Raw genomic sequence first — 27,105 nt, 5'->3', positions numbered from 1 at the left:
TGAGAATCCATCACCCCCTACATTTTCCAAAACAGCATACTTGTCTGAAATGGGTATCGCCACAGAAAACTCCTTCACGAGCTGCCTACCTCTCTTAGCTTTCCTGTAGTTAACCTATCTATGTGACTGTATCTGAGACTTTCCCCCTTCACATAACTGCCATCCATCACATACTGTTGCTGTTGCAAATTCTTCATTGCTTCTAATTGTCTCTCCAACCGATCGATTCGATCTGATGATATTTGCAACCAACAGCATTTATTGCAGATGTAATCCGCGGTAACCCATTTTTGCTCCTTCACAATCTACAGACCCAAAAAATAACACTGTCTTATTCCTCTACAAAACACTGCCCCAGGTTAAATTAATATTTATGGCTTATATTTTAAGTTTAATCAAGAGACATAATTCAAAAAACATATAATCAAGAAAAAAACCCACTCTACTCACTACTGTAGACTTTCTGTAGGTCCCATTTAAAAACAATACACTTATCTGCTTCTGTGCTGTGAACTTCACCCGAACAGTTGGTCCAAGATCAGTTGCGAATTTCACTGTTTGGTAATTTTCCCAGATGCACTCCGATGTCCAACGATACATGAATTCAAACAGTAATGGCCTTAACTGTGCAGGTTCACTGCTGTGTCAGTTTCTTTCTCTCTCCTGCACTGACCTCACCATGTGCTTCCTTGTCAGCTCTTCTCCCTTTTAAAACTGCTGTTGTTTTGACCTTTTTTTTTCCAAAGTTCAAAAACAATGCAACAGCATATAAAACAGTAATTACTGCTCCTGGAATTTGAGGAAATCACCTCCAATACCTAAAGTACATCAGTAATGGAGCAGCTGTTCCAGCCAGAAATTTTTCCCGTCCTTCATCTTGGATTACCCAGAATCCTCTTTATTTATTTAATTGACTGATGACATTCACAAAAGTCTTGCAGTGGTTTGATCTGATCAAATGGTTGTGAAATTTCTTAGCTACAACTACAGCATGCAGTTTAGCATGCATATACAGTTAATTGTCAGAACTTCACCAGGTTGCCACCTCCTTTTCTGATATGCGTGGCTTCCTTGATTCATTTCAGTAAAGGACAAGTGGAGCTCTTTCAGAAATCTAATGCAAAGCATACAGGATAAATGTGTATCTTGGATTGACAGGCACTGATTAGATAATTCCCATGGGGAGATAATAGTAATAATTTTTAAAATACTCAGCAGATTAGGCAGCAGCTATGAAGAGTGAAAATATTTGATGTTTCAGGTTGTTGATCTTGTTTCAGTTCTGCCACTTGTTGACTTTGTTTCTCTGTCCACTTATGCTACCAGATGTGTTGAGTATTTCCGTATTTTCAATTTTTTAGATATCCAGCAAAAACAAATTGCTTTAAAAAAACTGGTAAACTTGGCAGCTTTAAAGACACAAATTCTAAGAATCAGAGTTTATAAATAATTTGGAAATCTTATTCTGGAAATTGCTTTGTACTAAATTTCTAAGAGTATATCAAAAGGTGGTACAGGTTCAAACTGATAAAAGGAATTTTGGATTGATCAGATTTTTGTTTTAATATTAGTGGACAACAGGGGCAAGTCATTGAGGTGAAAACTCTGGAATTTTTTTTAAAAACACTGTGTGGCGGGGAGGACGAGAAGTGTGAGGTCTTTCTGGAGAGATGAACTAAATGATGTTATGACTGTATGGACAGCTTAATGTCCATTGATGTGTGTGTAAAGCTGAAAGATGTATTAAAAACGGTAGTACAAGCAGGATATGAGCTACCTGAGATTTAGTTTGAAGTTTACAAATGGGAAATCATGTATGATTATTGTAGAGAGGAAAATCCATTTCTAAGGAAGTGGGAGCAAAATGGTAACATCACTGAAATAGTAATCTAGAGACTGAAATTAATATTCTGGAACATGTAGCTGGTAAAATTTAATTCAGTTAATAAATCCAGATTTTTTTTTTAAATCTACTCCGTTTTGACTATGATAACTATTGTTGTAAAACCCATCTGGTTCACTAATGTATTTGCAGGAAGGAAATTGAGCATCCAGAACTGATCTGCCCTACATTTGACTTTGGATCCACAACAATAGTATTGACTCTCAAATGCCCTTCAAAATTGGCCACTCAATTCAAGGGTAACTGGGGATCAGCAGCACGTGCTGGCTTTGCCAGTAATACTCATGTTCCAGTAAAGAATGGAGAAACAAAATAACAAAATATCACAGCCTCTGATTGGAATTCACACAACCCAAAGCTACCATTGTTTACCAGATTGTGTTACTGTGATGTTGTGTAGAATTACTGAGCAATATGTTTGACAATCTGTATATATTTTGTTCCATGTTTTTATTGTCAAGCTAGTCCTATTTATTAAGATTATATCTCCTCAAAATAGTATGCTTAAATATAATAATTCAGTGCTAACTATTAAAGCTGTGTTCTGGAAGATAGCATTGCAAAGTGGTGTTGTTCTGCTTTCCTTTGTTCGAAATGGAAGTTGGCATGTACGTTACTTATCGTTTAGCGTGTTTTTGAATGATGATGCATTCTGGTATGGATTTCTTCATAATCTGAAGAGCTGCAAATGGACTTTTGAGTTTATGATTGAGGGAGGTTAATTGGTAAAACACTTAAGTTTAATTTAGTTTGTTTTGGTCAGCTGTCTATTATGTATGGAAATCCTTCACCACAATATAGTCCCCAGACGAGTTACCGTCATCAGGTAAGTGACAGCTTCAGGTTTAACTGCACGCTTGATGAGTAGGTACAAGGTATTTGGAACTCTTAGCATATAGTTCAGTGACAGAAACAATTTGCCTTTCAGTGTGTTTGTATCTTTCCCTCCTGCTATATGCCATTTTCTAACAAATCCTGACTCCTCCAGTTGAAAATAGAAATTTTTGCCTCCCTGCAGCTCAATCAATGCAGGTGTTGAACCTTGCTTTCTTTATTCATACTTATAATTATTGGAATGCATTTTCTTCAAAATCAATGAAGTTAAAATTATCACAAAAACACTTCAGGGGAAGGATAAAGAAATTTTATCAGAGTTAAAGCAAAAAAGGTAAATAGACTTCTTTTGTAAAAAAGGAGTTTTTGGTGCATTGAATGTCCTTTCTCGGAAGTATGAGACTGGTCCCTTACGCAATATATGTAATAGAAAGAAGATGGCATTGATATTTATTGCCTTGAAAGATATTCTTCCACATGGATACTCTCCTGAAAGACTAATAACTTTGATTTCATGTTTCTCTATTGGATAGCCTAATACCTTGGTTAGCCTTGGCTAATACAATGCATTAGGGGTTCATTCTGATGTAGACAATCTTTCTGCATCATCTGTGATCGATGAAATTCATCTCTTTTGATAGATCTACCCTGCATTAATGCGATTAATTTTAATGCCAACAAAATATGTTTCTAATTTTTGCAGTTTCATATTGCATGCATACATGCCATTATGGAAATTTATCACGGGTACAGTTGCTATTCTTAACTATAAATGAGAGAATTGCATGAGAAATACCACAACCTGTATTGATGAAGAGCAGTACCAACATTCATAGCTAAGTAAAATAAAGAGAGACGAGAAAATAATGTTTAAGATCATCATGCTTCTTGCCCTGCCACCTAGTACCAATGGAGGCAAAATGTGGTTATGTCCTCCAGAAAAATCACCTCTCCCAGGCAATGGTGGTGAATTGATGTTATTTAGTGAAGGGTGTTGTGAATTACAATATTCTATTATTTATTTTAGATGCAGCAATGCTTCAGAATTTGAGAAAGAAGGCTTATCTTGGGCTTACAACTTCTGCCCTACAGTATATTCTTGGACTGCGTTACTAGGTCTTATCCTATACCTTGTCTTTTTCGCTCCAGGTATGAAACTTATTTTAAATTATTCATAATCTGATTTTATTTCAATGATTGTATTGTCTTTCATTAATTTGGGGGAAAAAAAATCCAAGATTTTCAATGGATGGAAAATAACCTTTCTATATAAGTAAATATAATTCAAAGTTGCACTTTTTGGGGTCGAGGTTTGCAGCTTGTGATGAATTGTGCTGTCATTCACCTTAAAGACATACGTCTAGTTTTTGTAGTCCACCATTATTCTTATTGAAAAATTAAAGCAAAGCTGCAGCTGACATCTTAAATAGAAAGAGAATGCTTTCATGTGAGTCTTGTAAAGTACCCTTTCCCTAATACGTGTTCCTTTGTGACAAACGCTGTTTCTGTGATGTGGAATTACTCTACACAGTTGGTAGGTGTCTGTTGTTAATAAATTAATAAAAGCCCATATTGTTTATTTGTCCAATGCCGTGTAGAGTTTTTGAGAAATAATCAAATTAATTGGGCCAGAACTTATTCTAACCAGTTAACAAATGGTGTCTGTATTTATTAGACTTGCTGTTCTCTGTTTTGATTCCAAGATCTTGTACTGGAAATTGCTGTAAATGGAAGATCGAAATAGTGTAGTCCCTTTTTTATAAGGCATCGGGAATATAATATACAATTCCGGTGTCCTTAAGAATATAATTAAATTGGAAGCAGTTCAGAGAACGATCAATCAACTGATAATTGAGATGAAAGAATTGCCTTGTGTAGAATGATTGGACTAGTTCAGAGACACAAGAAATTGTCTTGTAAAGTTAAAGTGTGTGAGATTGAGCTAGTGTACTGTCATGGATCAAGACCTGAAGAAGGGTCACTGGACTCAACATTAACTCCAGCAGTTTCTGTTTTTGTTTTGGGTAGAGAATTTGATGGCAGAGAGGAAATCAAGAGTGGGAATAAATGAGTGTTTGTGTTTTTTTTCAACTGACAGGCAGTCATTAGTGGGATAGCAGAGAAAATCAGTGTTTGGACCCTAGCAACTCAATATGTATTAAAAACTTAGAGATATTTAGTTTGATCATCTAATTGACAGATGACTTTAAGTTAACTGGGAGGGTGCAGAAATGCTTCAGCGTGATTTGGTTAAGTTCATTGAAAGTGTGCAAATGAGAGGTTACCTATTTTGGTCGCAAAAGCAGGCAGGTTATTATCTGAATGGCGATAGTTTGGGAAAGGGGGAGGTGCCTGGAGAATTAGTTTTCTTTCGGCTGCTGTAAATAAGCAAGCAAGGTAATGGTAAGTTGGCCTTCATAGCAAAGAATTAGAGTACAGGAACAAGGGTGTCTTGGTGCAATTGTTCAGGCCCTTCACAAGACCTCATCTGAAGTATTGTGTGCATCAAGGCACTGTTCAAAAGGGCCACAACACACCCCAGTACACCAAAACTGCAAAAAAAGGAAGAAGAGCACCTTTACGATGTATTCGCCAAAAACGGATACCCACGCAATTTCATCAACAGATGCTTAAGGGAAAGACAACAGAACGAGGACATGCCGCAACCCAAAGGACTAGCCACACTACCATACATCAAGAGCATTTCTGAACTGACAGCCTGACTACTGCGACCACTAGGATTCATAACAGCACACAAACCAACAGCAACTCTCAGACAACAATTCACTAGAATGAAGGACCCGATACCCAGCATGAGCAAAATTAATGTAGTGTACAAAATCTCATGCAAGGACTGCACAAAACACTACATAGGACAAACAGGAAGACAGCTAATGATCCGCATCCATGAACACCAACTAGCCACAAAACGACACGACCAGCTATCCTTAGTAGCCACACACGCGGATGACAAGCAACATGGTTTGACTGGGACAACACCACTATTATAGGACAAGCCAAACAGAGAACAGCCAGGACGTTCCTAAAGATGTGGCACTCATCCACACATTCAATCAATAAGGACATCGACCTGGACCCAATATACCGACAACTGCAATGGACAGCTGGAACTGACAACCGGAAGCGGCAGAGACAAACCACTATAAATGCCGGAGGAAAGATCACAGATGTGCTTCACAGGAGGCTCCTAAGCACTGAGGATTTCGCCTAGACAGGGGACAAAACGTCTGCAATACAAATTCCCAGCTCGGCGAACAGAACCACAACAACGAGCACCCGAGCTACAAATCTTCTCACAAACTGTGTGCAGTGTTTGCCTCCTTATCTGAGGAAGGCTGTTCTGGCTATGAAGAGAATGCAATGAAGGTTTACCAGACTGATTCTTGGGATGGCATGACTGACCTATAAGGAAAGATTGAAGGATGAGGGCAAATCTCATAGGAATCTATAAAATTTCAGCAAGACAACAGAGTAAGAGCAGGAAGAATGTTTCTGATGACTGGGAAGTTCAGAACCAGGGATCATAATCGAAGGATATAAGTTAGGCCTTTTAAGACTGAGATGAGGAGATATGTCTTCAAACAGGGCGTGGTGAGCCTGTGGAAGTCTCTGCCACAGAAAGCGATTGAGGCAAAACATTGAATATTTTCAAGAAGTTAGCTATAGTTCTTAGGCCTAAAGGGATTAGTGGGTATGGGGAGAAGTGGGAAGAGGGTACTGAGTTGAATGATCATATTGAAAGGCAGAGTAGGCACGAAGGCTGGATGGCCTACTCGTGCTCCTATTTGCAATGTTTCCAAGTTAAAAAGGATACTTTGCCTGAAATACCATGCTTCAACTTCGTATGCCCAATTTAGCTTATATCTACGACATAAGTAGCAGAGTTTCATATTGTCTGTACATTTAGATGGTAAATAAACAATTGGACATCTTTTTGTGGTGTTAAGGTTAATGGAAACCAGTTCTGGATTTTAAGCTCTGCATTTGATTTTGCCTGAAGTGACTGTGTGAGTTCCTCATAAATAACAGTCAATGCTATTAACTTCAGTCTTACTTTGACAAATAATTTTTGTCCGTTATCAGGAAACTTGGATCTGGAGCTAAGTATTTGAATCGTGTTCAACATTTCTTTTTTTAGGAATGGGTTCAATGCCTTGGACAGTGAATTCTGAAATATATCCAATGTGGGCACGAAGTACAGGAAACGCCTGTTCTTCTGGAGTCAACTGGATTTTCAATGTTCTTGTGTCAGTATCATTTTTGCACTTGGCAGAACATCTTACATATTATGGTAGGAATGAATTGTATTTTAGAATATTTTTCTAAATATGCTGAATTATTCTAATTAATACAGTATCAAAAGTTTTAATTTTGACAACTTAATTACCTCAGTTACAATATCCATGGATAGACAATAGAACATATAATTAATGCAAATTAGAGCAGAATATTTTGTTTTTATTTTATAAACGTGGAAGCAATTAATGAAAAGCCAATCTTGAACTGAAAGACATTTTAAAGTGCAGCAGAGTAGACCACTTTCCCCCTCAAATCTGCTCTGCCGTTTGATGAGATCATGAATGATCTGATATTCCCTCAATTCCACATTGCTGTCTACTCTCTATACACAATGACTCTTTTGTCAGTAAATAATATTGAATGCAGCTGTAAATAAACAAAATAACCCTCTCTCCACTGTACACACTAACAACCAGTGAAGAGAAAAAAAATCTCCTTTGTCTCTATCTTAAATGGGAGATCCCTTATTTTCAAACTGTTGCTTAGTTCAAGTCTCTCTCATAATGAGAAATATTCTCTCAACATTCATCCTGTCAAATTCCCTCAAGAACTTGTGTTTCAATAGAACAGTGCTCATTGTTCTAAAATCTTTCCTCGGAAAATGACCTATTCATCCCTGGAATTTGTCAGGTAAACTTTCTCTGAATAGATCCCAAATTAAATTTAATCAGGAGACAAAAAATGTACACTAACCCAGATGCAATCACAATACCCCCTATACAACCATAGCAAGCCTCTTTTATATTCCAACAACAGCATTTTATTTCCCATCCTAAACACTTACTTACTCATGAGCTTACTCCTTATATTTAATAACAGCACAATATAAGTAAAATACTGCTTTTGTCGTCTTCCTGCCCAAGTGGACAAGTTCACATTTTCCCACATTATACCCAATCTGCCAAATTTGTTTCCATTCATTCACTTTATATCTCTTCGCAAACTCTAATTGTCCTCTTCACAACTTATTTTGCTACTTACCTTTGTCATCAACTGCACATTCAATTCTTTCATCCAGTTCAATGATATAAATTCTAATAGGTGAGGCCCTATCACTGGGCCACTTAGTTAAAGCTTGCCAACTCAAAGAGTGACCATTTCATGTATACTATCTGCTTCCTGTTAGCTAACCAAACCTCTTAGTGCTAATGTGCATGCCATGAGCTTGCACTTTGTGTGGTAATCTCTTAATGTGGTATCCAAAAAAATGTATTTTTGAAAATTTAAGCACATCACATCTACAGGTTCAGGTTTTTCTACATTCTTTGTTACATCTGTTTAGTTGCTTGAAGAGCTAGATGTACTTATGAGCCAGGGACCAGGATGAAACAGCATGATCAGTTGTCACATGTAGTCCAGCAAAAGCATTATCTGTACCTGCAAGTTGTGATCAGAACTATTAAATAAACCTTAATGATTTTTTCAAGTAAACTGAATCCACATTCCTTACTGTATTATTTAATTAACTCAGTTAATCTGACATGATGATCAGTGCTGAAGAATTTTGTTTAAAAAAGGTCAGCGATGCAAGCTTGGAACCCACACCAGATGGTCACTAAATCTTGAGTAATGCAAAAGCTGCAAATACACTAGAACACCAGAGAGAAACAAAGTTACATAAATAGCGAATATTTTTTAATCATTTAAAAAATAATTAAATGAAGCTTAAGCTGAAAGCAGCACTGGGCAAAATTCTTTAAAAAAGCAAATATGACACTGCAATTACAATGCTGAATCTCCACACTTAATAAACTTAGTAACAAGGCTACTATAAATCCCCTAAACCTAATAGCATATGCAAACGTTGGAAAATGACTACCATGTTCATTAGCATGAATTGGAAATCCACAGATGTCCCCTCTGAATTTCGGGTGCTAATATTGTTTAGGTGGAGAACCAAATAAGCCAATAGTAAAACTAAGGATAGCAATTAGAAATGAAGGTTAAAAGGATTCAATATGCAGGTCTGTTTTGGGAAGATTAGAGAGATTCGGCTAATGAATGGCAAACTCTGCAAATCACCATCGTATGAAATAAAGTTAAAATTTTGAATTCTCCCCTATCGTGTAAAGCTGATGTCTTTCAGAAACAGCCATGCATATCAATTGATCATTTTATCAGTAGGTGCCATGACAAGGCAATGAGTCTGATTTTTTTTTTTAGAGGCTGAGCTTTTGAGTAGATGATGGAGCTGATTGTAACTTTCATGCCTATCGATGCTTTCCAAAAAAAAATCTCTTGGAGGAAAAGTAGTCATAACATCAAATTGTTTGAAGATGGCAGCTAATATGAAGCCACTGTTGCTGGAAAACTACAATTAGGTACAATTACCACTATTGTTGAAAAGTGTGGTGCTGGAAAAGTGCAGCAGACCAGGCAGCATCCGAGGCGCAGGAGAATCGACGTTTCAGGCATAAGCCCTTCTTCAGGAATGAGGCTGGTGTGCCAAGCAGGCTGAAAAAATGGTGGGGGGGGGGTATTTGGGGGAGGGGCGCTGGGAATACGATAGGTGGAAGGAGGTGAGGGTGATAGGCTGGAGAGGGGGTAGGGGCAGAAAGGTCGGGAAGAAGATTGCAGGTCAAGAGGGCGGTGCTGAATCCTGGGGCACCATTGGCAAGCAAGCTGTGGGGAAGTGCAGTCTGTTGTACAAACCTGTCCTGCTTCCCAAGATCCTTATGGTGCAAAAGGACACTGCATAAAATCTGATTCCAAAGATACAATATGAGGCAACAAACAAAAGGCATGTGTGACATGCTGTCAGCAATACTGACAATCATATGAAGACCTGCACGCCCATACGTGAGATTAGCAGCAAGACTGAGCAGGATGAAGATTTAGATTGGAAGAATAGCCTACCCACAATATGAAATACGTCACATTGTGTGGATGTAGTCAAACAACTAGAAGCTTTTGCCACGATTAATATATTCTCCACTGAAAAACTGGCAAACACAAACTCAAGACTGAAGTTGATTCAGATGCTGATGCACACCTCCAACCACTTGTGGCAAAATCTACTTTGTGTGTCCAGTTGTGCCAGGGAAGGCAGCATTCTGTGAAATGTAATTATGACAGCATGTTTAGTTCAAGAGGAGTTAAATACCAGAATTCAGTTCTGTGCTGTGATAGAGACATGGCTTGTTGCCAGGTCATTCAACAGTTTTAGGGGTCATGGAAAACAGTTCCAGGGTCAGAGATGTTTAGAGACAGATGTTGGTGACAGAAGTAGCTTCTGAATTCAGAGTAGTATTTTTAGCCGTCTTAAAAGGAAGGGGTCAAAAGCCCAGCACTGGATGACTGTACTGTTTGAACAAACTCAAGTTCTGGGATTTAATAAGAGTTTGAGTCAGGACTCGGGAGTAGCCCTAGGGAGCTGTGAAAGTGCTGTCTGGGTGGGATGCCATTTGGAGGGCTAGTGCAAACACTCAATGGGCCAAATGGACTTTTACTGTAGTGTAGGAATTCTGAAGTCCATTGCTTAATATAATTGTATTCAGACAGATTCAACTCAAAGTTGAAACTTCAAAAATGAAGCTGCATTGAAAGATCCATCATTTGATCCTCTCAGTGCAATAGTTCACCTACAAAAGAAATAGGGAATGGGACAATATCAAATATGATGGCATTATGTATCGTGTGCATTAGCACATGGCTGTTGAAGTTCTGTTATGTTTGTGCAAAGGAAACATGGCACAATGAGAGTTTGTTTGGACATAGAAAGAAATTCTGTCTCAAAATTCCAACATTAGAGAAACTTGTCCTCATATTTTCTGATGAACATTCATAAGTTATTCCAGCACAGTTATGCAGAATTCCTATCATAGTAGACTCTGAAGGAATTATCTGGGAAATTGAAAATTCTGCTAGGCAAATCCACTCAACCTAGAAACGTCCAATAAATATTAATTTATACCTAAGCGTTCAAGACGCTCGAACAAAAATAGTTAATCAAGAAACGATAGATTGTTAAGTACATAGTCTAACTCCTGAGTAACCAATTAACTGACTCCACACTTAGTTCTCACAGCTGTGACTACGCCTCCCCCAGATTACTTAGCATCTGGGAAGAAAATCTTCAATTCACAGGAGCAGAAAAAGGGTTGAAATTTCCACTCCGTGCTTTTTTTTTAAACGAAAAGAAAGCTTAGCATTTCTAACAGGAGATTCTGATCAGGGCTCCCTTCAGAAATGCAAATCATAATTCCATCCTTACCTGTGTCACTACACTTTCACCTCCCCTGCCACCTACAAAGCCAAACCTCTCACCCACCATCTTCTCCATTCCCAAATCCAGATTCACCCCACCTCCCATGGACCTATTCTGGACCACCCAGTCCCATTTCACCCATTCCAGACTTGACGTGCCTCCTCTTTCCACGCCTTCCCAACCCCACCTCTTGTCATGTCAGAGATCAATCCCTTCCCACCCATCCTAACTTACTTTAAACACCGCATTGCTTGCCTAACTCCCTTGCCACCTTGCACTCAGATCTCTCACTTGCCTTATGTCCTTATTATTTGAAAGTAGCTGTGTGTAATTTTGGACTTTTAAATTACAGCTGATTGCAGGCTCCATCTGAATTTACATAGCATCCATAACTAAATGGAAATAAATATGTATACTCTGGCAGCCATTGCAGAGACATGACTGTTAAGTGACCAAAATTAGGGCATGGTATTCCACCTTCTGGCACTGCGTGATAAAAGTCAGGATGGCATTATAGTCTGCATTTCTGAGAGAGAGCTGATTAGAATCTCCTGTCAGAAATGCTAAGCTTTCTTAGTTTTAAAAAAAACCGATGGAAAATTTAATCCTTTTACTGCTTCTTTGAATTTGCAATTTTTTTCTCCAAGATGCCAAACATTGCTGGTTATTGGTTGATTTTACTTGGAAAAGAAATCTGAAGAAATCACTATTTTCAGAGCACCATCTGGAAGACACTGCTACCTGAGGCTCCCTTTCAATCTCCATCAGTCAGATCTTTGCCAGTAGCATACTCCTGGATATCTATGTATTGCTGATGATGAAAAGACAAGCAAAATCTACATTCTGTTAAGAAGGATTCGTATTCAGTAAAAATTAAAAGCAACTCTCACTGTTGTACTAATGGCATCCTTTATTACAGAGTTCTTGCACCACCTTCTTCCTAGCTTTGCATTCATCTGAAATGTCAAGTAGCCATGAACATTCAAGCTCTAATTTTGGTCACCTTACAATCACATCTCTGCAGTGGCTGTCACAGCGTACATATTTGGTTCTGTTTGACGTAACCAGTCATCTATTCAGTTATGAATGCAATGTAAATTCCGATAAAGCCTGCAGTTCAGGACTGTACTTGGGCTTGAGTCTCTTCATTTCTGCAACCCAAGGGACTCTTTAAAATATGTACTGACATTGGCCTCTACAATATTGTCAGCATTAAACACGCCTTGTCCAACCCCTCCTCTGCTTCTCCACCCAACCTGCACCTCCTCCCCCATGTAATATTCATTTATGTGTGTTTGATTTCACAATCTATTACCTGTTCAAAGTTCAAAGTAAAACAATCATTTTGACTCAAGAATATTTTGGAATTGGTCACTTTCATTTTTGAACTGATTAACCAAGTTTAATCAAAGTGTGATAGCTAAGTGTTTAAAAAGGAAGAAAAGTCAAATCGACCTAAAGTGGGTTTAAGAAAAAGGAGGATCCATGACCATACTTTACTTGGTTATAACAATACGATTGAATACGATCACCTCTTCCGTCCAAGTTTAACGAATACAGGCTCAGCTGCTTAACCTTTCCTTATAAAACAATCCATTCAACCAATGATCAGCCAGTGATCTTTTACAATTTTATACATATTACTCTTTAAATAAGGATACTAAACTATGCATAATATTCTTAAGTGTGATCTCAGCATGGCCTGGACAGTTGTAGCTTGACTTTCTTAATTTTACACTCGCTCCTTCTTGCAATGAAGGCCAAAATTCTGTTTGTTGTTATTATTTGATATACTTGAAATGCATTCAGTGACTTATGTCCAAGCAACATTTACTGAAATGTTGAATTTTTATTCAGAAAGTCAGTCGCATTTGAAGGCTAACCAATTTATGTTAATAGCTGTTATGTCAGTCTGCCAGCACATCCCTGCCTTTGGCTTCATTTGAAGAAGGCTGTTTGGGATGTTTTGAGACTTTTAAAATACAATTGATATATTTCACAAGCTGCCAAGGCTGAAGTCCATCAGATGGATGCAGTTGACCTTCTAATGGATCAGCCTGTATCTCACTGACTCCCTTTCTCCTCTTCCAACTGCAAATGCCACAGGGTCATAGCTATAAATTTAGGCCACCCAATGCAAGGATTTCCATCCATAAGACTGGTCTGACAGTTTTTAAACTTTCTAGCCTTCAGGAACATGCCTTGATCTTGAGGCACCCTCTTCTATTTAGATCTCTGTCCATGGGTACTGCCAGCAGCCCAAAACTTTTCTGTTCCAATTGTCTCTTGTCAGCTGTGGAGTCCATATGCTGTGTTTAATTAAGAGGTGATCTCTTAATTAGTTCCTTTCTCAATTTTCTTAGTCTTTTTATTAGCATTTCTGAGTTCTCAGCCTGTATTTCATCCTCTCGGCAGGATTGAGAACCAGAACACAAACTCAGCCCACTTCTTGTTAGTTTATGCATTGCATTGTCAAATTTCAGGCTTTCAAAGCAATTTAAAAATGTTAAATCAACTGCAACAATTGCAGTATTTTCCTATCCTTAATTTTAAAACTTTCTTATTGCCTTATAAATTTTCGTTGCATTTGACTTACTCAGGCTTACAGCTCACATTATTATTGTAAGCACTGAACGTTGTGTCAGTGCTACACTGGGTAAATCAGTGCAGAGACTCTTCATTGTAAATATGTGTTCAGTCAAATTAATTTTCATCCTTGTTTTGTATTGAAATATTTCACAGACTGCACTTTGTGTTTCAGGTGCTTTCTTCTTGTATTCTGGACTAACCACCTTGGGGTTGTTTTTCGTCTATGGGTGCCTTCCAGAAACTAAAGGATTAAAGTTGGAAGAAATTGAGAGTTTGTTTGAGAACAGGCTTTGCACATGTGGCCTTTTGGACTCTGATGAAGGTCGGCACATTGAATATATTCGAGTGAAAGGAAGCAATTATCATCTTTCTGATAATGATGCTTCTGATATAGAATGATATTCTGCTGTGTCTTTTATTATTCTTCTTACGAATCTGGGAATATTGGTGTCCATCTACCCTGTTTCTGGCTTGGTGTATGATTCTGTAGTTAGATGCTCTTTCTGTTCTTAAAACATTCTATACTTTCAAATTTTCAAACTCTAGTGGGTCTTTGTAAACCATTGTACTTTTGTTTTATAGCTTCTAGTCCACTTTGTCAAAGAACTGAAAATGAAGATGACATTGTGTGGTACACAGGTGGGCAAACAAACACAATCTGAACTTTACTGATAACAGCACTTTGCTGTTGACATTAGGTTCTGTGTCGATCATTATGCTGAAGATAAAAGATGCAGTGTAAAATTGTTTAGAACATCCTGGTATAATGTTTTAGTCTCCAAATGTTACTCAAATATAACCTTTTTAAGTAAGGTAATTATATTAGCTTTGACACTGTTCTGGTACGTAGCAAGGTTAATTGCAGTAGCCTGATTATCCTGCATATTCTTTGAACAATATTTTGTGATGCATAGGATGTTTATAGTTCTCTCCCTTTTGGTGAAAATGGATCTTATCTAGGTCTTCAAAGAAGTTGAGGAATTTTCTCAAGCAAGAGAATGATCAAGTTTGTCATCTTTGTCCATTCTCATACATCTAACACTCAAATGCAGAGTGAAGTTGGCAAGAAAGGTCCTTGTCTAGCATCTTGGTAATGAATATCGTGTAAACCTAAGTTAATGTAGAATAAACATTTAGCTTTGACAGAAGCAGGGGGTTAACAATTTAAAAGTTTACCTATTAATTGTGAACCAAAAAAAGGCATTTCCAGTGCCAAAGACCACTGACATATAGTTCTTTGTGATTCATAAGTGGAAAACCCATTTTAACATAATTTATGTACATTTCTGTCGAAGTGGTTTTTCAGCTTTCTCTCAATTTAGTAAAATACATTTCACCACAATTGTCTTATATGTATCTTGCAACCATAGAACTGAACTCATCTATTAAATTACAAAGTAGATATATAATGCTTTTGAGATTTTATTTGGATCCTTTCCAGTGAAACGTATTAGTGGTGCCCAGATGCATGATTACAAAATCCTTTATTTTCTTAAGATCTCATGTTTATCTGGAAATACATGGTTTTAGCATGCAATTTGCACTGGTGATGGTGTTGACAGTTGGCATATCTAACAGGATAGCACATGTGGCCTTTTAATGTTCTAACAGAGCCAACAATCATGTAATGGTGATGGTGCTTGTGAGGGTTTGTAGTTCAGATTGGAGCAGATTTTAATTGTAACAGTTCAAGTGTTTGCCAATAATTAATGGGGACTAGAGCATGCAAAATAGTATTCATTGGAACAGTGTATTCATTTTCATTTGTCATTTTCTACAACCTGCTTTCTGTGATCTGATTCATGTTTTGTTGGAAATGGAGGCCAGCCATCTAACTTAGCCTTTGACCAAAAAGTGGCTTGCTTAAGGTCAGAACTTTGGGCATTACGTCATCCATTTTTCTTTTGTTGCACAAGATGCAAACTTACAAACAATTGTGAAAAACAGCCTGCCTTAATTGAGAACATTGCAGTTACTACGTTGATTTACCTTCAAAGGTAGGTATTTTTTAAAGTATGGAATCAGTAAAATCAGTGTCAAAATATTGTGCAATAATTGGTTAGCTTTCTTCAGTGAGAACCAAGTACAACCATCTTGATGATTGGACTCCTTTTGGGCTTTCCAATAGATGCACTTGTGTTATTTGGCACCATTTTGTTAAACACAGTGCAGAAAATATACTCATTAAATTGATTTAATATCAGTTCAGATTTGATGAAGGACCCAGTAATAAGTTAGTGATGTGCAACAACAACATATTCTTGCTTCATTTGGCAAGGTGTTACTTAAAAATATACTTTACAGCATTGTATGTAAGGAACCAAGCTTACCAAAAAATCATTCCAATTAGATTTTTTGGTAGCATTTTATTAATTTTATATAGTTTGTTTTATATTGTGTATTCACTTTAATGAGGTAGAACCAGACGATAATGTATCCCAGAGTTCAGTCATTGTTTAAAGGAAAATCTTCAAAAGCATTAAAATAACACAGTTCAAACAGGAACTGATGTGTGTTCTACATAATATCCTCACTGTTGTACCAATTTTTTTCAGCTTATAGATATATGGTATGTTTAAAAATATACAGTTTACTTCTAAAAATAAGGAATTGTAGGGTGATACTACAATTGAAGTGTAATTGGCTTACTAAGATAGAATTGTACTTGGAATCCCAGACTAATTTACTAGTTTGCCCAGTTATTCATATGCCATGATTTGGTGCATGTTATCATGAAATTAGCTGTCTCAGTTCAGTACCCCTAAAAGGATAATTTTTTTACAAATTTATATTGGTGAAGAATGACATAGGCACTCTTGAGGTTAATATTTATTACTACAGTATCAGGGAAAGAATTATTCTGCAGTTATGTTTCCAATATTCAGAGTGCCTAACTTGCTCAAAATTAAATAATCCTTACTTTCTATCCTTCCATGTTCATGGCAGCAACCTGTATATGCACAACATTGCCTGCTCACTTAAGAAATCTAAAGGAATACATTAGCTACGTTTTTCCATAAAGATAAACTAAGTTTGCCTACAATGTTAATAGGGAATAATCTGACTATGTTACAAAAGTGTATCAATTTTTAATGTTTTCCACTTGAATATTCTAAAATTTGGCCCAAGGAAACGTGAATACTGTGTTCATATATCATGAGCATCTCTTGCGTTTCAACTGTCCATCCGGTACATGATATAGTCAAAATGTATGAATGCTTCTATGTTGTACCAGTATATTCATAGGTAATTAGATTGGTTTAATTGCTTTGGTGATGTAATGTTGGTACCAGAAAGACCATTAAAAAATTATTAAATTAAAAGTTAAAGTTGCACATATTTTTCATAGAAGTATATGTGGATCTGTAGCAAATCTGTACTTGATTTATTTTAAAAATATTGTTATTTTAATGCACTAAGAAATGGCATACCTCTCTGAATTATGAATTTTTTTCAGCATTGCATTGCAATGAAGGCATTGTAATACTTAGATAGTTGATATAAATGAGCATCTGATGGGACATTTACTGGATGATGGAAGCGCAACAATAAGTTTTTTGAAGAGATTTTGTCGTTGATTGAATATAATGGGATTGCCAAGGTAATCATTCTTGTGATCAAAGAATTGAATTCCAAAGCTTTATGAAAAGAAAACAATTAAAAATATATAATAAATGCATCAATAAATAATATTTACTAAGTTTGCAATGCAGGCATTTCTAATCACTTGTACAGCACTGTTTAATGCTTTCAGATGGTGCTAAAATGAAACGGACCAATAATCTGAGTCAATTAATTCTCTTGCTAATTATTCAACATGCTTTTAACATTGTTTAAAATATCAAAAATTGACCTGAACCAAGAAATTAAAACTGAATTTGCAATCCATAGCATTCAACTTATCAAACACACAAAAAAATTGTAATTTTGTGAAATACAGATAAGATGAGGAACATATCACTATTGGATGTACTATTCAACTATCTTGGCAATTCTGAAAAGTGTTCAGTTTTTAATAGGTATTGGGGATATCTATCTTTAGAGAGAACATAAATAAAACTTTATTATAATTAGAAATATTTGTAAAAATTAGTGTTGTAAAATTAGAGCTATATTTGTTACTTCATGTTATTGTACATGTTTTAATAGGTATACTTTCTATTAAATTATATGGATCGAGTTAATGGATTCTGTTGATTCATAAATGAACTGTAAAAGGAGAAAATAAATATTAACTGATTACCTACATCACTGTCATCTTCAAACTTAATCTGATAGCAATTTATAAATTGTGAAACATAAAAATGTTGACTGGCACTACTATTGTGCAGGAGGACCTGTTGTATTTAAAAATAACAAAACAAAATATGACCAAATACTTTTTTCTTTTAATCCTGCAAAATTCACAATAGTTATGACATTCCTGGATATGCTAGCAAATGTGTGTTTCTTCTCCAAAATCCAAACCTCAGTTTTAATCAAAGTTTAGTGATTTGAATTCTTCTGTTCTTTATAATATTCATTGAATCGAAAGACAAGGAGAGTTTACAATAACATACCGTGCAAGGATGCTTTATTATAATGTCAAATTAGTTTTTGCATTGATATACTTCCATTAAAAAAAAACTATGGGCTAGAAAGCAGAAAATAAATTTTGCAGTGTAACTTGTCCTTGAGATACATTGTCTTTAGTCTCCACAACTATTATCAAATTAATGGAATTGATCATGAATAATAAAATATCAGAAATCCTTTGGTGATTTTTGTTTCTCCAGAATTCCTCACAATTGTCACATTAGGTTGGGATTTGTCCCTAAGACTCCCATTTTAACTTTACCTTCTGACCAAAGACTATTTTAGTGCAATGGAAAAAGTCAGTGTGGCTACTAAGATTTTCTTTTCCTCAATCGGGAAACATGACATCTCAGAACCAGTCATTTGAAAAGGCTAAAATCTTCTATACCGTTTATGTATGGTGCAAATAATGATTTTAATGATAAAATATGTGACAATATTAAAAATCTAGATAAATTACTTAGAATAATCTTGACTAAATCTTTCCTCATATGTGAATCCTACCATCTCGGGAATCAATATGGTAGACTTTTGCTGCACTCCATCTATGGCAAGAACATTCTTCATCAGATCAGAAGGCTAAAACTGCACACAATATTCTAGGTGTGGCCTCACCAAAGCTCCTTATAATCACAGCAAGATGTCCTTGTTGCTCTACTCAAATTCTCTTGCTATGAAGGCCAACATATAGTTTGCCTTATTTACTATCTGCTGCATCTATATGCTTGTGCAACTGGTGCACAAAAACACCCAGGTCTGCTGGGTGAGAACATTTCCCCCTCTCAACTTTCAACATTCAAGCAATAATCTGCCTTCTGGCTTTCACTACTAAAGGGGATAACCTCACATAATTTCCATATTATATTACATCTGTCATCTAATTCAGCCTGTCCAAATCTCAATCTAACATTTCTGCATCCTTTTCACAACTCACCCTTTGACCCAACTTTAGGTCTTATGCAAATTTTGAGAGTATGTTTAGTTCCCTCACAGTTACATGTACTGTGAACAGCTGGGATTCTAGTACTAATCCCTGCAGTACCTCCCTTGTCTCTGCCTCCCATTCAGAGAAAAGACAATTTATTCTTATTGTTTCCTGTCAGTTAACCAAATTTCCATCCATCTCAATACATCAACCCAATCCTATGTACTTTAATTTTACACATTAATCTCTTACAGGGGACTTGGTTGAAGCCTTTGGAAAGTCCAAATAAACCACATCCACTGTCTGTCCCCCTCATAATTCTACCAGTTACATCCTCTAAAAATTCCAATAGATTTGTTTAGCATTATCTTTTGTAAATCTATGTTAAATGTGTCGAGTTTACCACTGTTTTTAAGTGTTCAGCTATAAAATCCTTGATAATGGGCTCCAGCATTAGCCCACTACTGACTTCAGACTCATATTTGTCCACAATTCTGTTTTCTCTCCACTTCCATTTTTAAATAGGGCTACTTTTCCTACAGTTTTGTGGGTAACTACAGTTCCAGTGTCTAAAGAATCTTGGAATATGACCAACAATGCATCCTTTATTTCTAGGGCCACTTCCTCCTTTATGTACTCTGGGATGTAGATTATAAACAACATTAACTATTTTGTGCACCTTGTTTGGACAAGAGGAAAAGAAAAGCAAGCTTTGTTGAGTTTGAGCCAGAATTTTGACTGCTGTGCTGTGTATATAGATATCCTTGAGCTAATTGGTGTAGCCTGTTCATATGGTCAGTGCACTGTTATATTCTAAAGTTATATCCTCCCTTGTTTAATTACTAGATGTGATTTCTGTGCTGGCCTCAACTTCTTGATAAAGCGCATCGCAGACAGTGGCACAAAATCTGGAAGATGTCTCATTCTGCTGGAGAACCAGTTTATCTTGCATGGTTATTTAGCAGCCTCAGTGCACTGTTGCAACTTCCCTTTTATAGGGACTATCCCTGTAAAAAGAAAGAGCATGATGCAAGCTTTCTGAAATATGGCTCTAATTCTAATTTGGTCAAAAGTTTTCTGATGTTTTGGGTTTTTCTTTAAATGGAGGTTTCTGCAGAGCTCTCCAAATATAGGAATCCTCACTGACAGCAGTGGAGACAATCTTTGTAGAAGCCACGTCTCTCTTTTTTGTAGCACTAGTTACTATTTTCTAGTGTTTAAATGGCTAAGACCTCTTTGCGAAGCTACATGGAATAAGTTTTGTGAGGGCGTAGGTGGGTGTATGTTTGAGTCTATAGGGTGGATTGAGGATGCTGTTGGAGAGTTAGAAGATAAAATCAGAAATTGCTGGAAGAACTTAGCAGGTTTGGTAGTTATAGGAGGCATATTTCGACTGGGTTGGAAGGTAGTCAGGTGACTGGGTTACTGGAAGAATCAAGCAAGCATTGATTTAATTCTATCATTTTCTAGGTAATTATTCAGGTTAGTGTCTGATCTCTGAAATCTCAGGCTCTAACTTAGAGTTAAAGACATTTGGAGTTTTTGGTGTGTAGGGTAATTGCCCATCAGAAGTTTAAATTTCCTAGGCTTCCAAGACTACAACCTCTTATTGTTTAGAAAGGTAAAGGGCAGAAGATGTTTCAGAATGTCATTATCTGAAAGTTACACAACATCCTGACTTGGAACAATATCATCATTCCCTCAATGTCACTAGGTCAAAACCCTGGAATTCCTGTCATAATAGCACTGAGAGTGTAACTATGGTCCAAAGGTTGCAGCAATTCAAGAAGGCCATTCACCACTGCCTTCCCAAGGGCGCTTAAGGCAGGACAAAAGATGCTGGACTTTGAAACAATATCCATATCCCATAAAAGTTAACGAAAACCACACTGATTGGTAAAGTTGTGTTGTTTCCACATTTTGTTGAAAGGTGCTGGGGAGGTCAGTAAAAAAACTAATTTTTTTGAACAGAGCGGCGAGGCGAGAGGGCGAAGAGAAATGAGGGCTGCTGGGAAGTTTTTAAGTGGGCTTTCAGAGTAGTGGAGTATGGCTGTCTGCAGTTGCATGTTCCTCTTGCAGAATGTGGGAGGTGAGAGACACTACACATGTCTCTGCCGACGACATCTGCGGGAAGTGCACCCAACTCCAGCTCCTCGAAACCAAGTTAGGGAACTGGAGCTGGATGAAATGCGGATCATCCGGGAGGCTGAGGGAGAAATTGAGAGGATGTATGGGGAGGTAGTCACACCTCCGATACAGGATAAGGACAGCTGGGTTACAGTCTGGGGAGGAAAGGGAACCAACAAATAGGGCAGGGATCCCCAGTGGCTGTTCCCCTCAGCAATAACTCTACAGTTTTGAATACTGCTGGGATGGCCTACCAGGGGAAAGCCATAGTTGTCAGGTCTCTGGTACTGAGCCTGGCACTGTGGCTTAGAAGGGAAGGGTGGAGAATAGAAAAGCTCTAGTGTTAGGGGACTCAATAGTTAGATGGACTGACAGGAGATTTTGTGGTCAGAAACTGGACTGCCGGAAGGTATGTTGCCTCCTAGGTGCCAGGGTCCGGGATGTCGCCGATCGGGTTTACAGGATTTTAAAGGGGGAGGGTGAGCAGCCAGAAATCGTGGTACATATTAGCACCAACGATATAGCCAGGAAAGAGATTAAGGATCTGAACAGTGACTACAGAGTGCTAGGTTAGAAGCTGAAGAGCAGGATGGGTAGAGTAGTGATCTCAGGTTTGCTACCGGTACCACGAGATGGTGAGGAACAGTCAGCAAATAAAGCTTAACACATGGCTGCGAGGCTGGTGCAAGAGGGAGGGTTTCAGATACCTAGACCATTGGGATGCCTTCTGGGGAAAGTGGGACCTGTACATGAAGGATGGGTTGCACCTGGACTGGAGAGGCACAAATGTCCTGCGTGGGAGATTTGCTCATGTGGATCAGGAGGGTTTAAACTAGTTTGGCAAGGGGGTGGGAATCCGCGCTACATAACTGAGAGGCGGTAGTTGTAGATGGGGCAGTGACAGGATGTAGTGAATCTATCGGGAAGGTTTCTCGTGATGAAACAAGGGATCGGTTAAAGTGTGTCTGCTTTAATGCAAGGAGTGTCAGAAATAGGAGTGATGAACTTAGAGCATGGATCAGTACTTGGGGATATAATGTGGCCATAACGGAGACGTGGTTTCACAAGGGCAGGAATGGTTGCTAGATATTCCAGGCATTAGAACATTTAAAAAGAACAGGGAGATTAGAAAAAGAGGAGGGGGTGTAGCATTGCTAATCAGAGAGTGCATCACAGGTACAGAAACAAAGTTTGTTAAGGAAGGTTTGCCTACTGAGTCAGTATGGGTGGAAGTTAGGAACAGCAAGGGAGCAGCCACCTCATTGGAGGTTTTCTACAGATCCCCTAAAAGCAGCAGAGACATTGAAGAACTGATAAGCCAGCAGATTTTGGAAAAATTCAGATGTAGCAGAGTTGTTATTGGTAACTTCAACTCTCCCAATATCGACTGGAACCTCCTTAGTGCAGATGGTTTGGATGGAGCCATTTTTGTCAGGTGTGTTCAGGAGGGTTTCCTTACTCAGTATGTGGACAGGCCGACGAGGGAAGAGGCCATTTTAGATTTGGTGCTCGGCAATGAGCCAGAACAGGTGTCAGATCTCATGGTGGGAGAACACTTTATGGTGACAGGGACCACAACTGCCTCACATTTACCATAGCCTTGGAGGGAAAGGAGCAGTCACCAAGGGAAGATATTTAATTGGGGAAAAGGAAATTATGACGCTATCAGACAGGAGTTGGGAAGTACAGACTGTGGGCAATTGTTCCACAGCAGACATATGGAGACTGTTTAAGGAGCAGTTGTCGCAAGTGATGCACGAATTTGTTCCTCTGTTCCTGGTAAGAAGGGGTAAGATTAAGGAACCTTGGATGACGAGAACAGAAGAGCTTCTCGTCTAAAGGAAGAAGGCAGCTTATGTAAGGTGGAGGAAGCAAAGATCGAGCACAGCTTTAGAGACTTGCTAGAAAGGAGCTCAGAAATGGACTGAGGAGAGCCAGGAGGGGGCATGAAAAAGGCTTGGCAGGAAGAATTAGGGAGAACCCAAAGACATTTTACTCGTACATGAGGAATAAGAGGATGATCAGGGAGAAGGTAGGGCCGATCAAGGTTAGCGTAGGGTACTTGTGCATGGAGTCTGAGCAGATAGGGGAAGCCTGAAATTAGTTTTTTGCTTCAGTGTTTCACTAAGGAAAGGGACCTTGTTGTGAATGAGAACTTTGAGGAGCTGGGATATGGGCTTGAACAGATCAAGATTGATGAAGTTGATGTGCTGGTAATTTTGGCAAACATTAAGATTGATAAGTCCCCAGGGCCAGACCAGATATATCCTAGGTTGCTCTGGGAAGCGAGAAAAGAGGTTGCTAAGCCGCTGGTGAAGATCTTTGCTTCCTCACTCTCCAAAGGAGTCATACCGGAAGATTGGAAGGTGGCAAATGTCCTTCCTTCAAGAAAGGTAATAGGGCAATCCCCTGGCAATTACAGACCGGTCAGTCTTACGTCTGGTCAGCAAGGTTTTGGAAAGAATCTTGAGAGATAGGATTTAGGACTATTTGGAAAAGCATAGTATGATTAAAGGCAGTCAGCTTGGCTTTGTTAGGGTCAGGTTGTGCCTCACAAATCTTATTGAGTTCTTCGAGTGGGAAGACAGGTCGACGAAGGTCAAGAGTAGATGTGGTGTATGTGGACTTCAGCAAGGCATTTGATAAGGTTCCCCATGGTAGGCTCATTCATGAAGTCAGCAGGTATGGGATACAGGGAGATTTGCCTATTTGGATTCAGAATTGGTTGGCTGACAAAGCAGAGAGTGGTTGTAGATGGAAAGTATTCTACCTGGAGGTCAGTGTTGAGTGGTGTCCTGCAGGGCTCTGTTGTTGGGCTTCTGCTCTTTAGTTTTTATAAATGACTTGGATGAGGAGATTGAGGGGTGGGTTAGAAAATTTGCAGGTGACACAAAGGTTGGAGGGCCGTTGATAGTATTGAGGACTATTGCATGTTGCAGCCCACATAGACAGGACGCAGAGGGGGCTGAGAAATGGCAAATGGAGTTCAACCTGGATAAAAGCAAAGTGATGCATTTTGGAAGGTTGAACTTGAATGCTGAATATAGGATTAAAGACAGGATTCTTGGCAGTGTGGAGGAACAGAGTGATCTTGGTACATAGATCCCTCAAAGTTGCCACCCAAATGGATAGGGTTGTTAAGAAAGCATATGGTGTTTTGGCTTTCATTAACAGGGGGATAGAGTTTAAGAGCTGTGAGGTTTTGTTACAGCTCGACAAGTCCCTGGTGAGACCACACTTGGAATATTGTGTCCAGTTCTGGCCCCCCTACTATAGGAAAGATACAGAGGCTTTGGATTGGGTGCAAAGAAGGTTTACCAGGATGCACCCTGGACTGGAGGACTTGTCTAATGAACAGAGATTGACTAAGCTTAGACTTTTCTCTCTGGAGACGAGGAGGAAGAGAGGTGACCTGATCGAGGTATACAAGGTAATGAGAGGCATGGATGGAGTCAAAAGCCAGAGATCTTTCCCCAGGGCAGGATTAACTGGGACAAGGGGTCATAGTTTGAAGATATTAGGAGGAAGGTATAGAGGAGACGTCAGAGGTAGGTTCTTATTGCAGAGAGTTGTGGTAGTGGTGGAATCAGAGACATTATAGACATTAAGTGCCTGCTGGACATGCACTTGAATTGAGGGGTGCGTAGGTAAGGTTATTTTATTTTGCGTTAGGATTAATCCTCGGCATAACGGCCTGTTCTGTGCTGTATTTTTCTATGTTCTTTGTTCTAACTATATTTGAGAGTTTGTGTATAGATCTTTCTAGAAAAGCTGTTTTGCATGAATGTTGGTTTTATTAAAAGTTAATTCACATGATCTGTTTGCTTGGGCACATTCTTTACATTTGAAAAGTATAAGTTTTCATAGACTTTCCATTCAGTTCCGTTGTGTAGCTGTACGGATCTGTTTTCTAAATGCCATGCAGTGAATAAGTTTTCGTTTTTCCTACAGAAGTTAGCACCAACTCAGAATATTAGATGTCACTACACAACATCTACCCAAGACACTAAGCATAACTCGCATCAAGTTTTAGAGAATGAATGGTGTCAAAACAGACCAACTAGACTGCAATGAGAGTTGGGAGAGTTTAAGGGCTATTAACAAAACCTGAAACTAGGCATAAAATGTTTTCATACATTCTGTTTGAGGGTGAAAGAAGTGGGAAGATGAGCCCCACCCCAGAGAATTGAGCAAGATTATGTGGATATGTAATTGAAGAATGAAAGTATATTTATAGTCTGAAAAAGCGAGTCTCAGCTGTTGAGTCGAGAAGTGTTTCGTACAGGAACAAAACAAGCCTTATGGACAAGAATATCAGATTACTCAATATATAACAGTCAAATATTGAGGCTGCAACCACTAGTTGGACCTTCAATGAACATGAGGCTGTCCTTAAATGCTTTATGAAAAATAACTTTGTAAGGCAGCTCTAACTGTACTAATATTGGTTGCAAATCTATATAGATGCTATAAGCACAAGAACTTTGGGCAAGCATTAATTGCCTTTACATTCGTTATTATATCTTACAATAAGCCTGCATAATATTTTGTATTTAATAGTTGGGGTAAATAGAATAGAACCTTTATTAGGTTTATTATGCATGTATATGAAAATGAGGAATGTGATTTTTGTTTAAAAAAATAAGTTGTTGAGCTTGCAGACTCTGGTAACTATGTGGAAATATGATATCATCAAGCTAACAGAGCCCCTAGCTCAAAACATGCAAGGACTGGATACTAATTATTCCTGGATGCAGAATGTTCACAAAAGATGGGGAATGAAACAAAAGCGATGAGGTGAGAGTGACTCTCTGTGGCACTATAAGATACCAGAGCAGAAGTATGCCATTTAGTCCATCGAGTCTGTTTTGCCATTCAATAATTCCATGACTAATCTGAATCAATTCCACTATCCTGCCTTTTCCCATAACCCTTGATTCCCTACTGATTGAAAATCTGTCTATCTTAGCCTGAGTATGCTTAATGGCCCAGTCTTAAGAGCCCTCTGTGATAAAGAATTCCACAGATTCATATGAAGATGAAATTCTTCATGTCTGTTTTAAATTTGTGACCCTTTATTCTGAAATTATGCCCACTGGTCCTAGGCTTTCCCCTACAGGAGACAACCATTCTGCATCTATCCTGTCAAGTTCCCTAGGAATCTTGTAAGTTTCAATAATATGGCCCTTCATTCTATATTGCAATGATCAAAGTTTGTGCGAAGATTTGTAGCTCGGGTGCTCGTTGTTGTGGTTCTGTTCGCCGAGCTGGAAGTTTTTGTTGCAAACGTTTCGTCCCCTGGCTAGGCGACATCATCAGTGCTTGGGAGCCATCTGCGAAGCGCTCCTTTGATGTTTCCTCCGGTGTTTATAGTGGTCTGTCCCTGCCGCTTCCGGTTGTCAGTTTCAGCTGTCCGCTGTAGTGGTTGGTATATTGGGTCCAGGTCGATGTGTTTGTTGATGGAGTTTGTGGATGAATGCCATGCCTCTAGGAATTCCCTGGCTGTTCTCTGTCTGGCTTGCCGTATGATAGTAGTGTTGTCCCAGTCGAATTCATGTTGCTTGTTGTCTGCGTGTGTGGCTACTAAGGATAGCTGGTCATGCTAAATTACCCATAGTGCCCAGG

General features: G+C 38.4%; 1 protein-coding gene across 3 annotated transcripts in view; it reads left to right on the top strand.

Annotated features, from left to right (window-relative positions):
• LOC122561657 (proton myo-inositol cotransporter-like) overlaps positions 1–27,105 on the top strand; it is a 149,594-nt gene that overhangs the window by 114,005 nt on the left and 8,484 nt on the right. The window contains exons 8-11 of one of the 3 annotated variants that reach the window (XM_043713608.1): positions 3,765–3,886; positions 6,897–7,049; positions 14,026–14,175; positions 14,436–14,492. In XM_043713608.1, the coding sequence (XP_043569543.1) occupies positions 3,765–3,886; positions 6,897–7,049; positions 14,026–14,175; positions 14,436–14,492 (482 nt within the window). Of the gene's footprint in view, positions 1–3,764; positions 3,887–6,896; positions 7,050–14,025; positions 18,098–27,105 lie in introns of those variants that run through there. The other 2 variants (XM_043713609.1, XM_043713610.1) reach the window with 2 other exon arrangements.

Source organism: Chiloscyllium plagiosum, chromosome 23, assembly GCF_004010195.1.
Source record: "Chiloscyllium plagiosum isolate BGI_BamShark_2017 chromosome 23, ASM401019v2, whole genome shotgun sequence".
In the NCBI taxonomy this organism is placed as follows: domain Eukaryota; kingdom Metazoa; phylum Chordata; class Chondrichthyes; order Orectolobiformes; family Hemiscylliidae; genus Chiloscyllium; species Chiloscyllium plagiosum.
The sequence above is the reverse complement of the archived record's forward strand: the minus strand, read 5'-3'. Positions and strand labels throughout refer to the sequence as shown.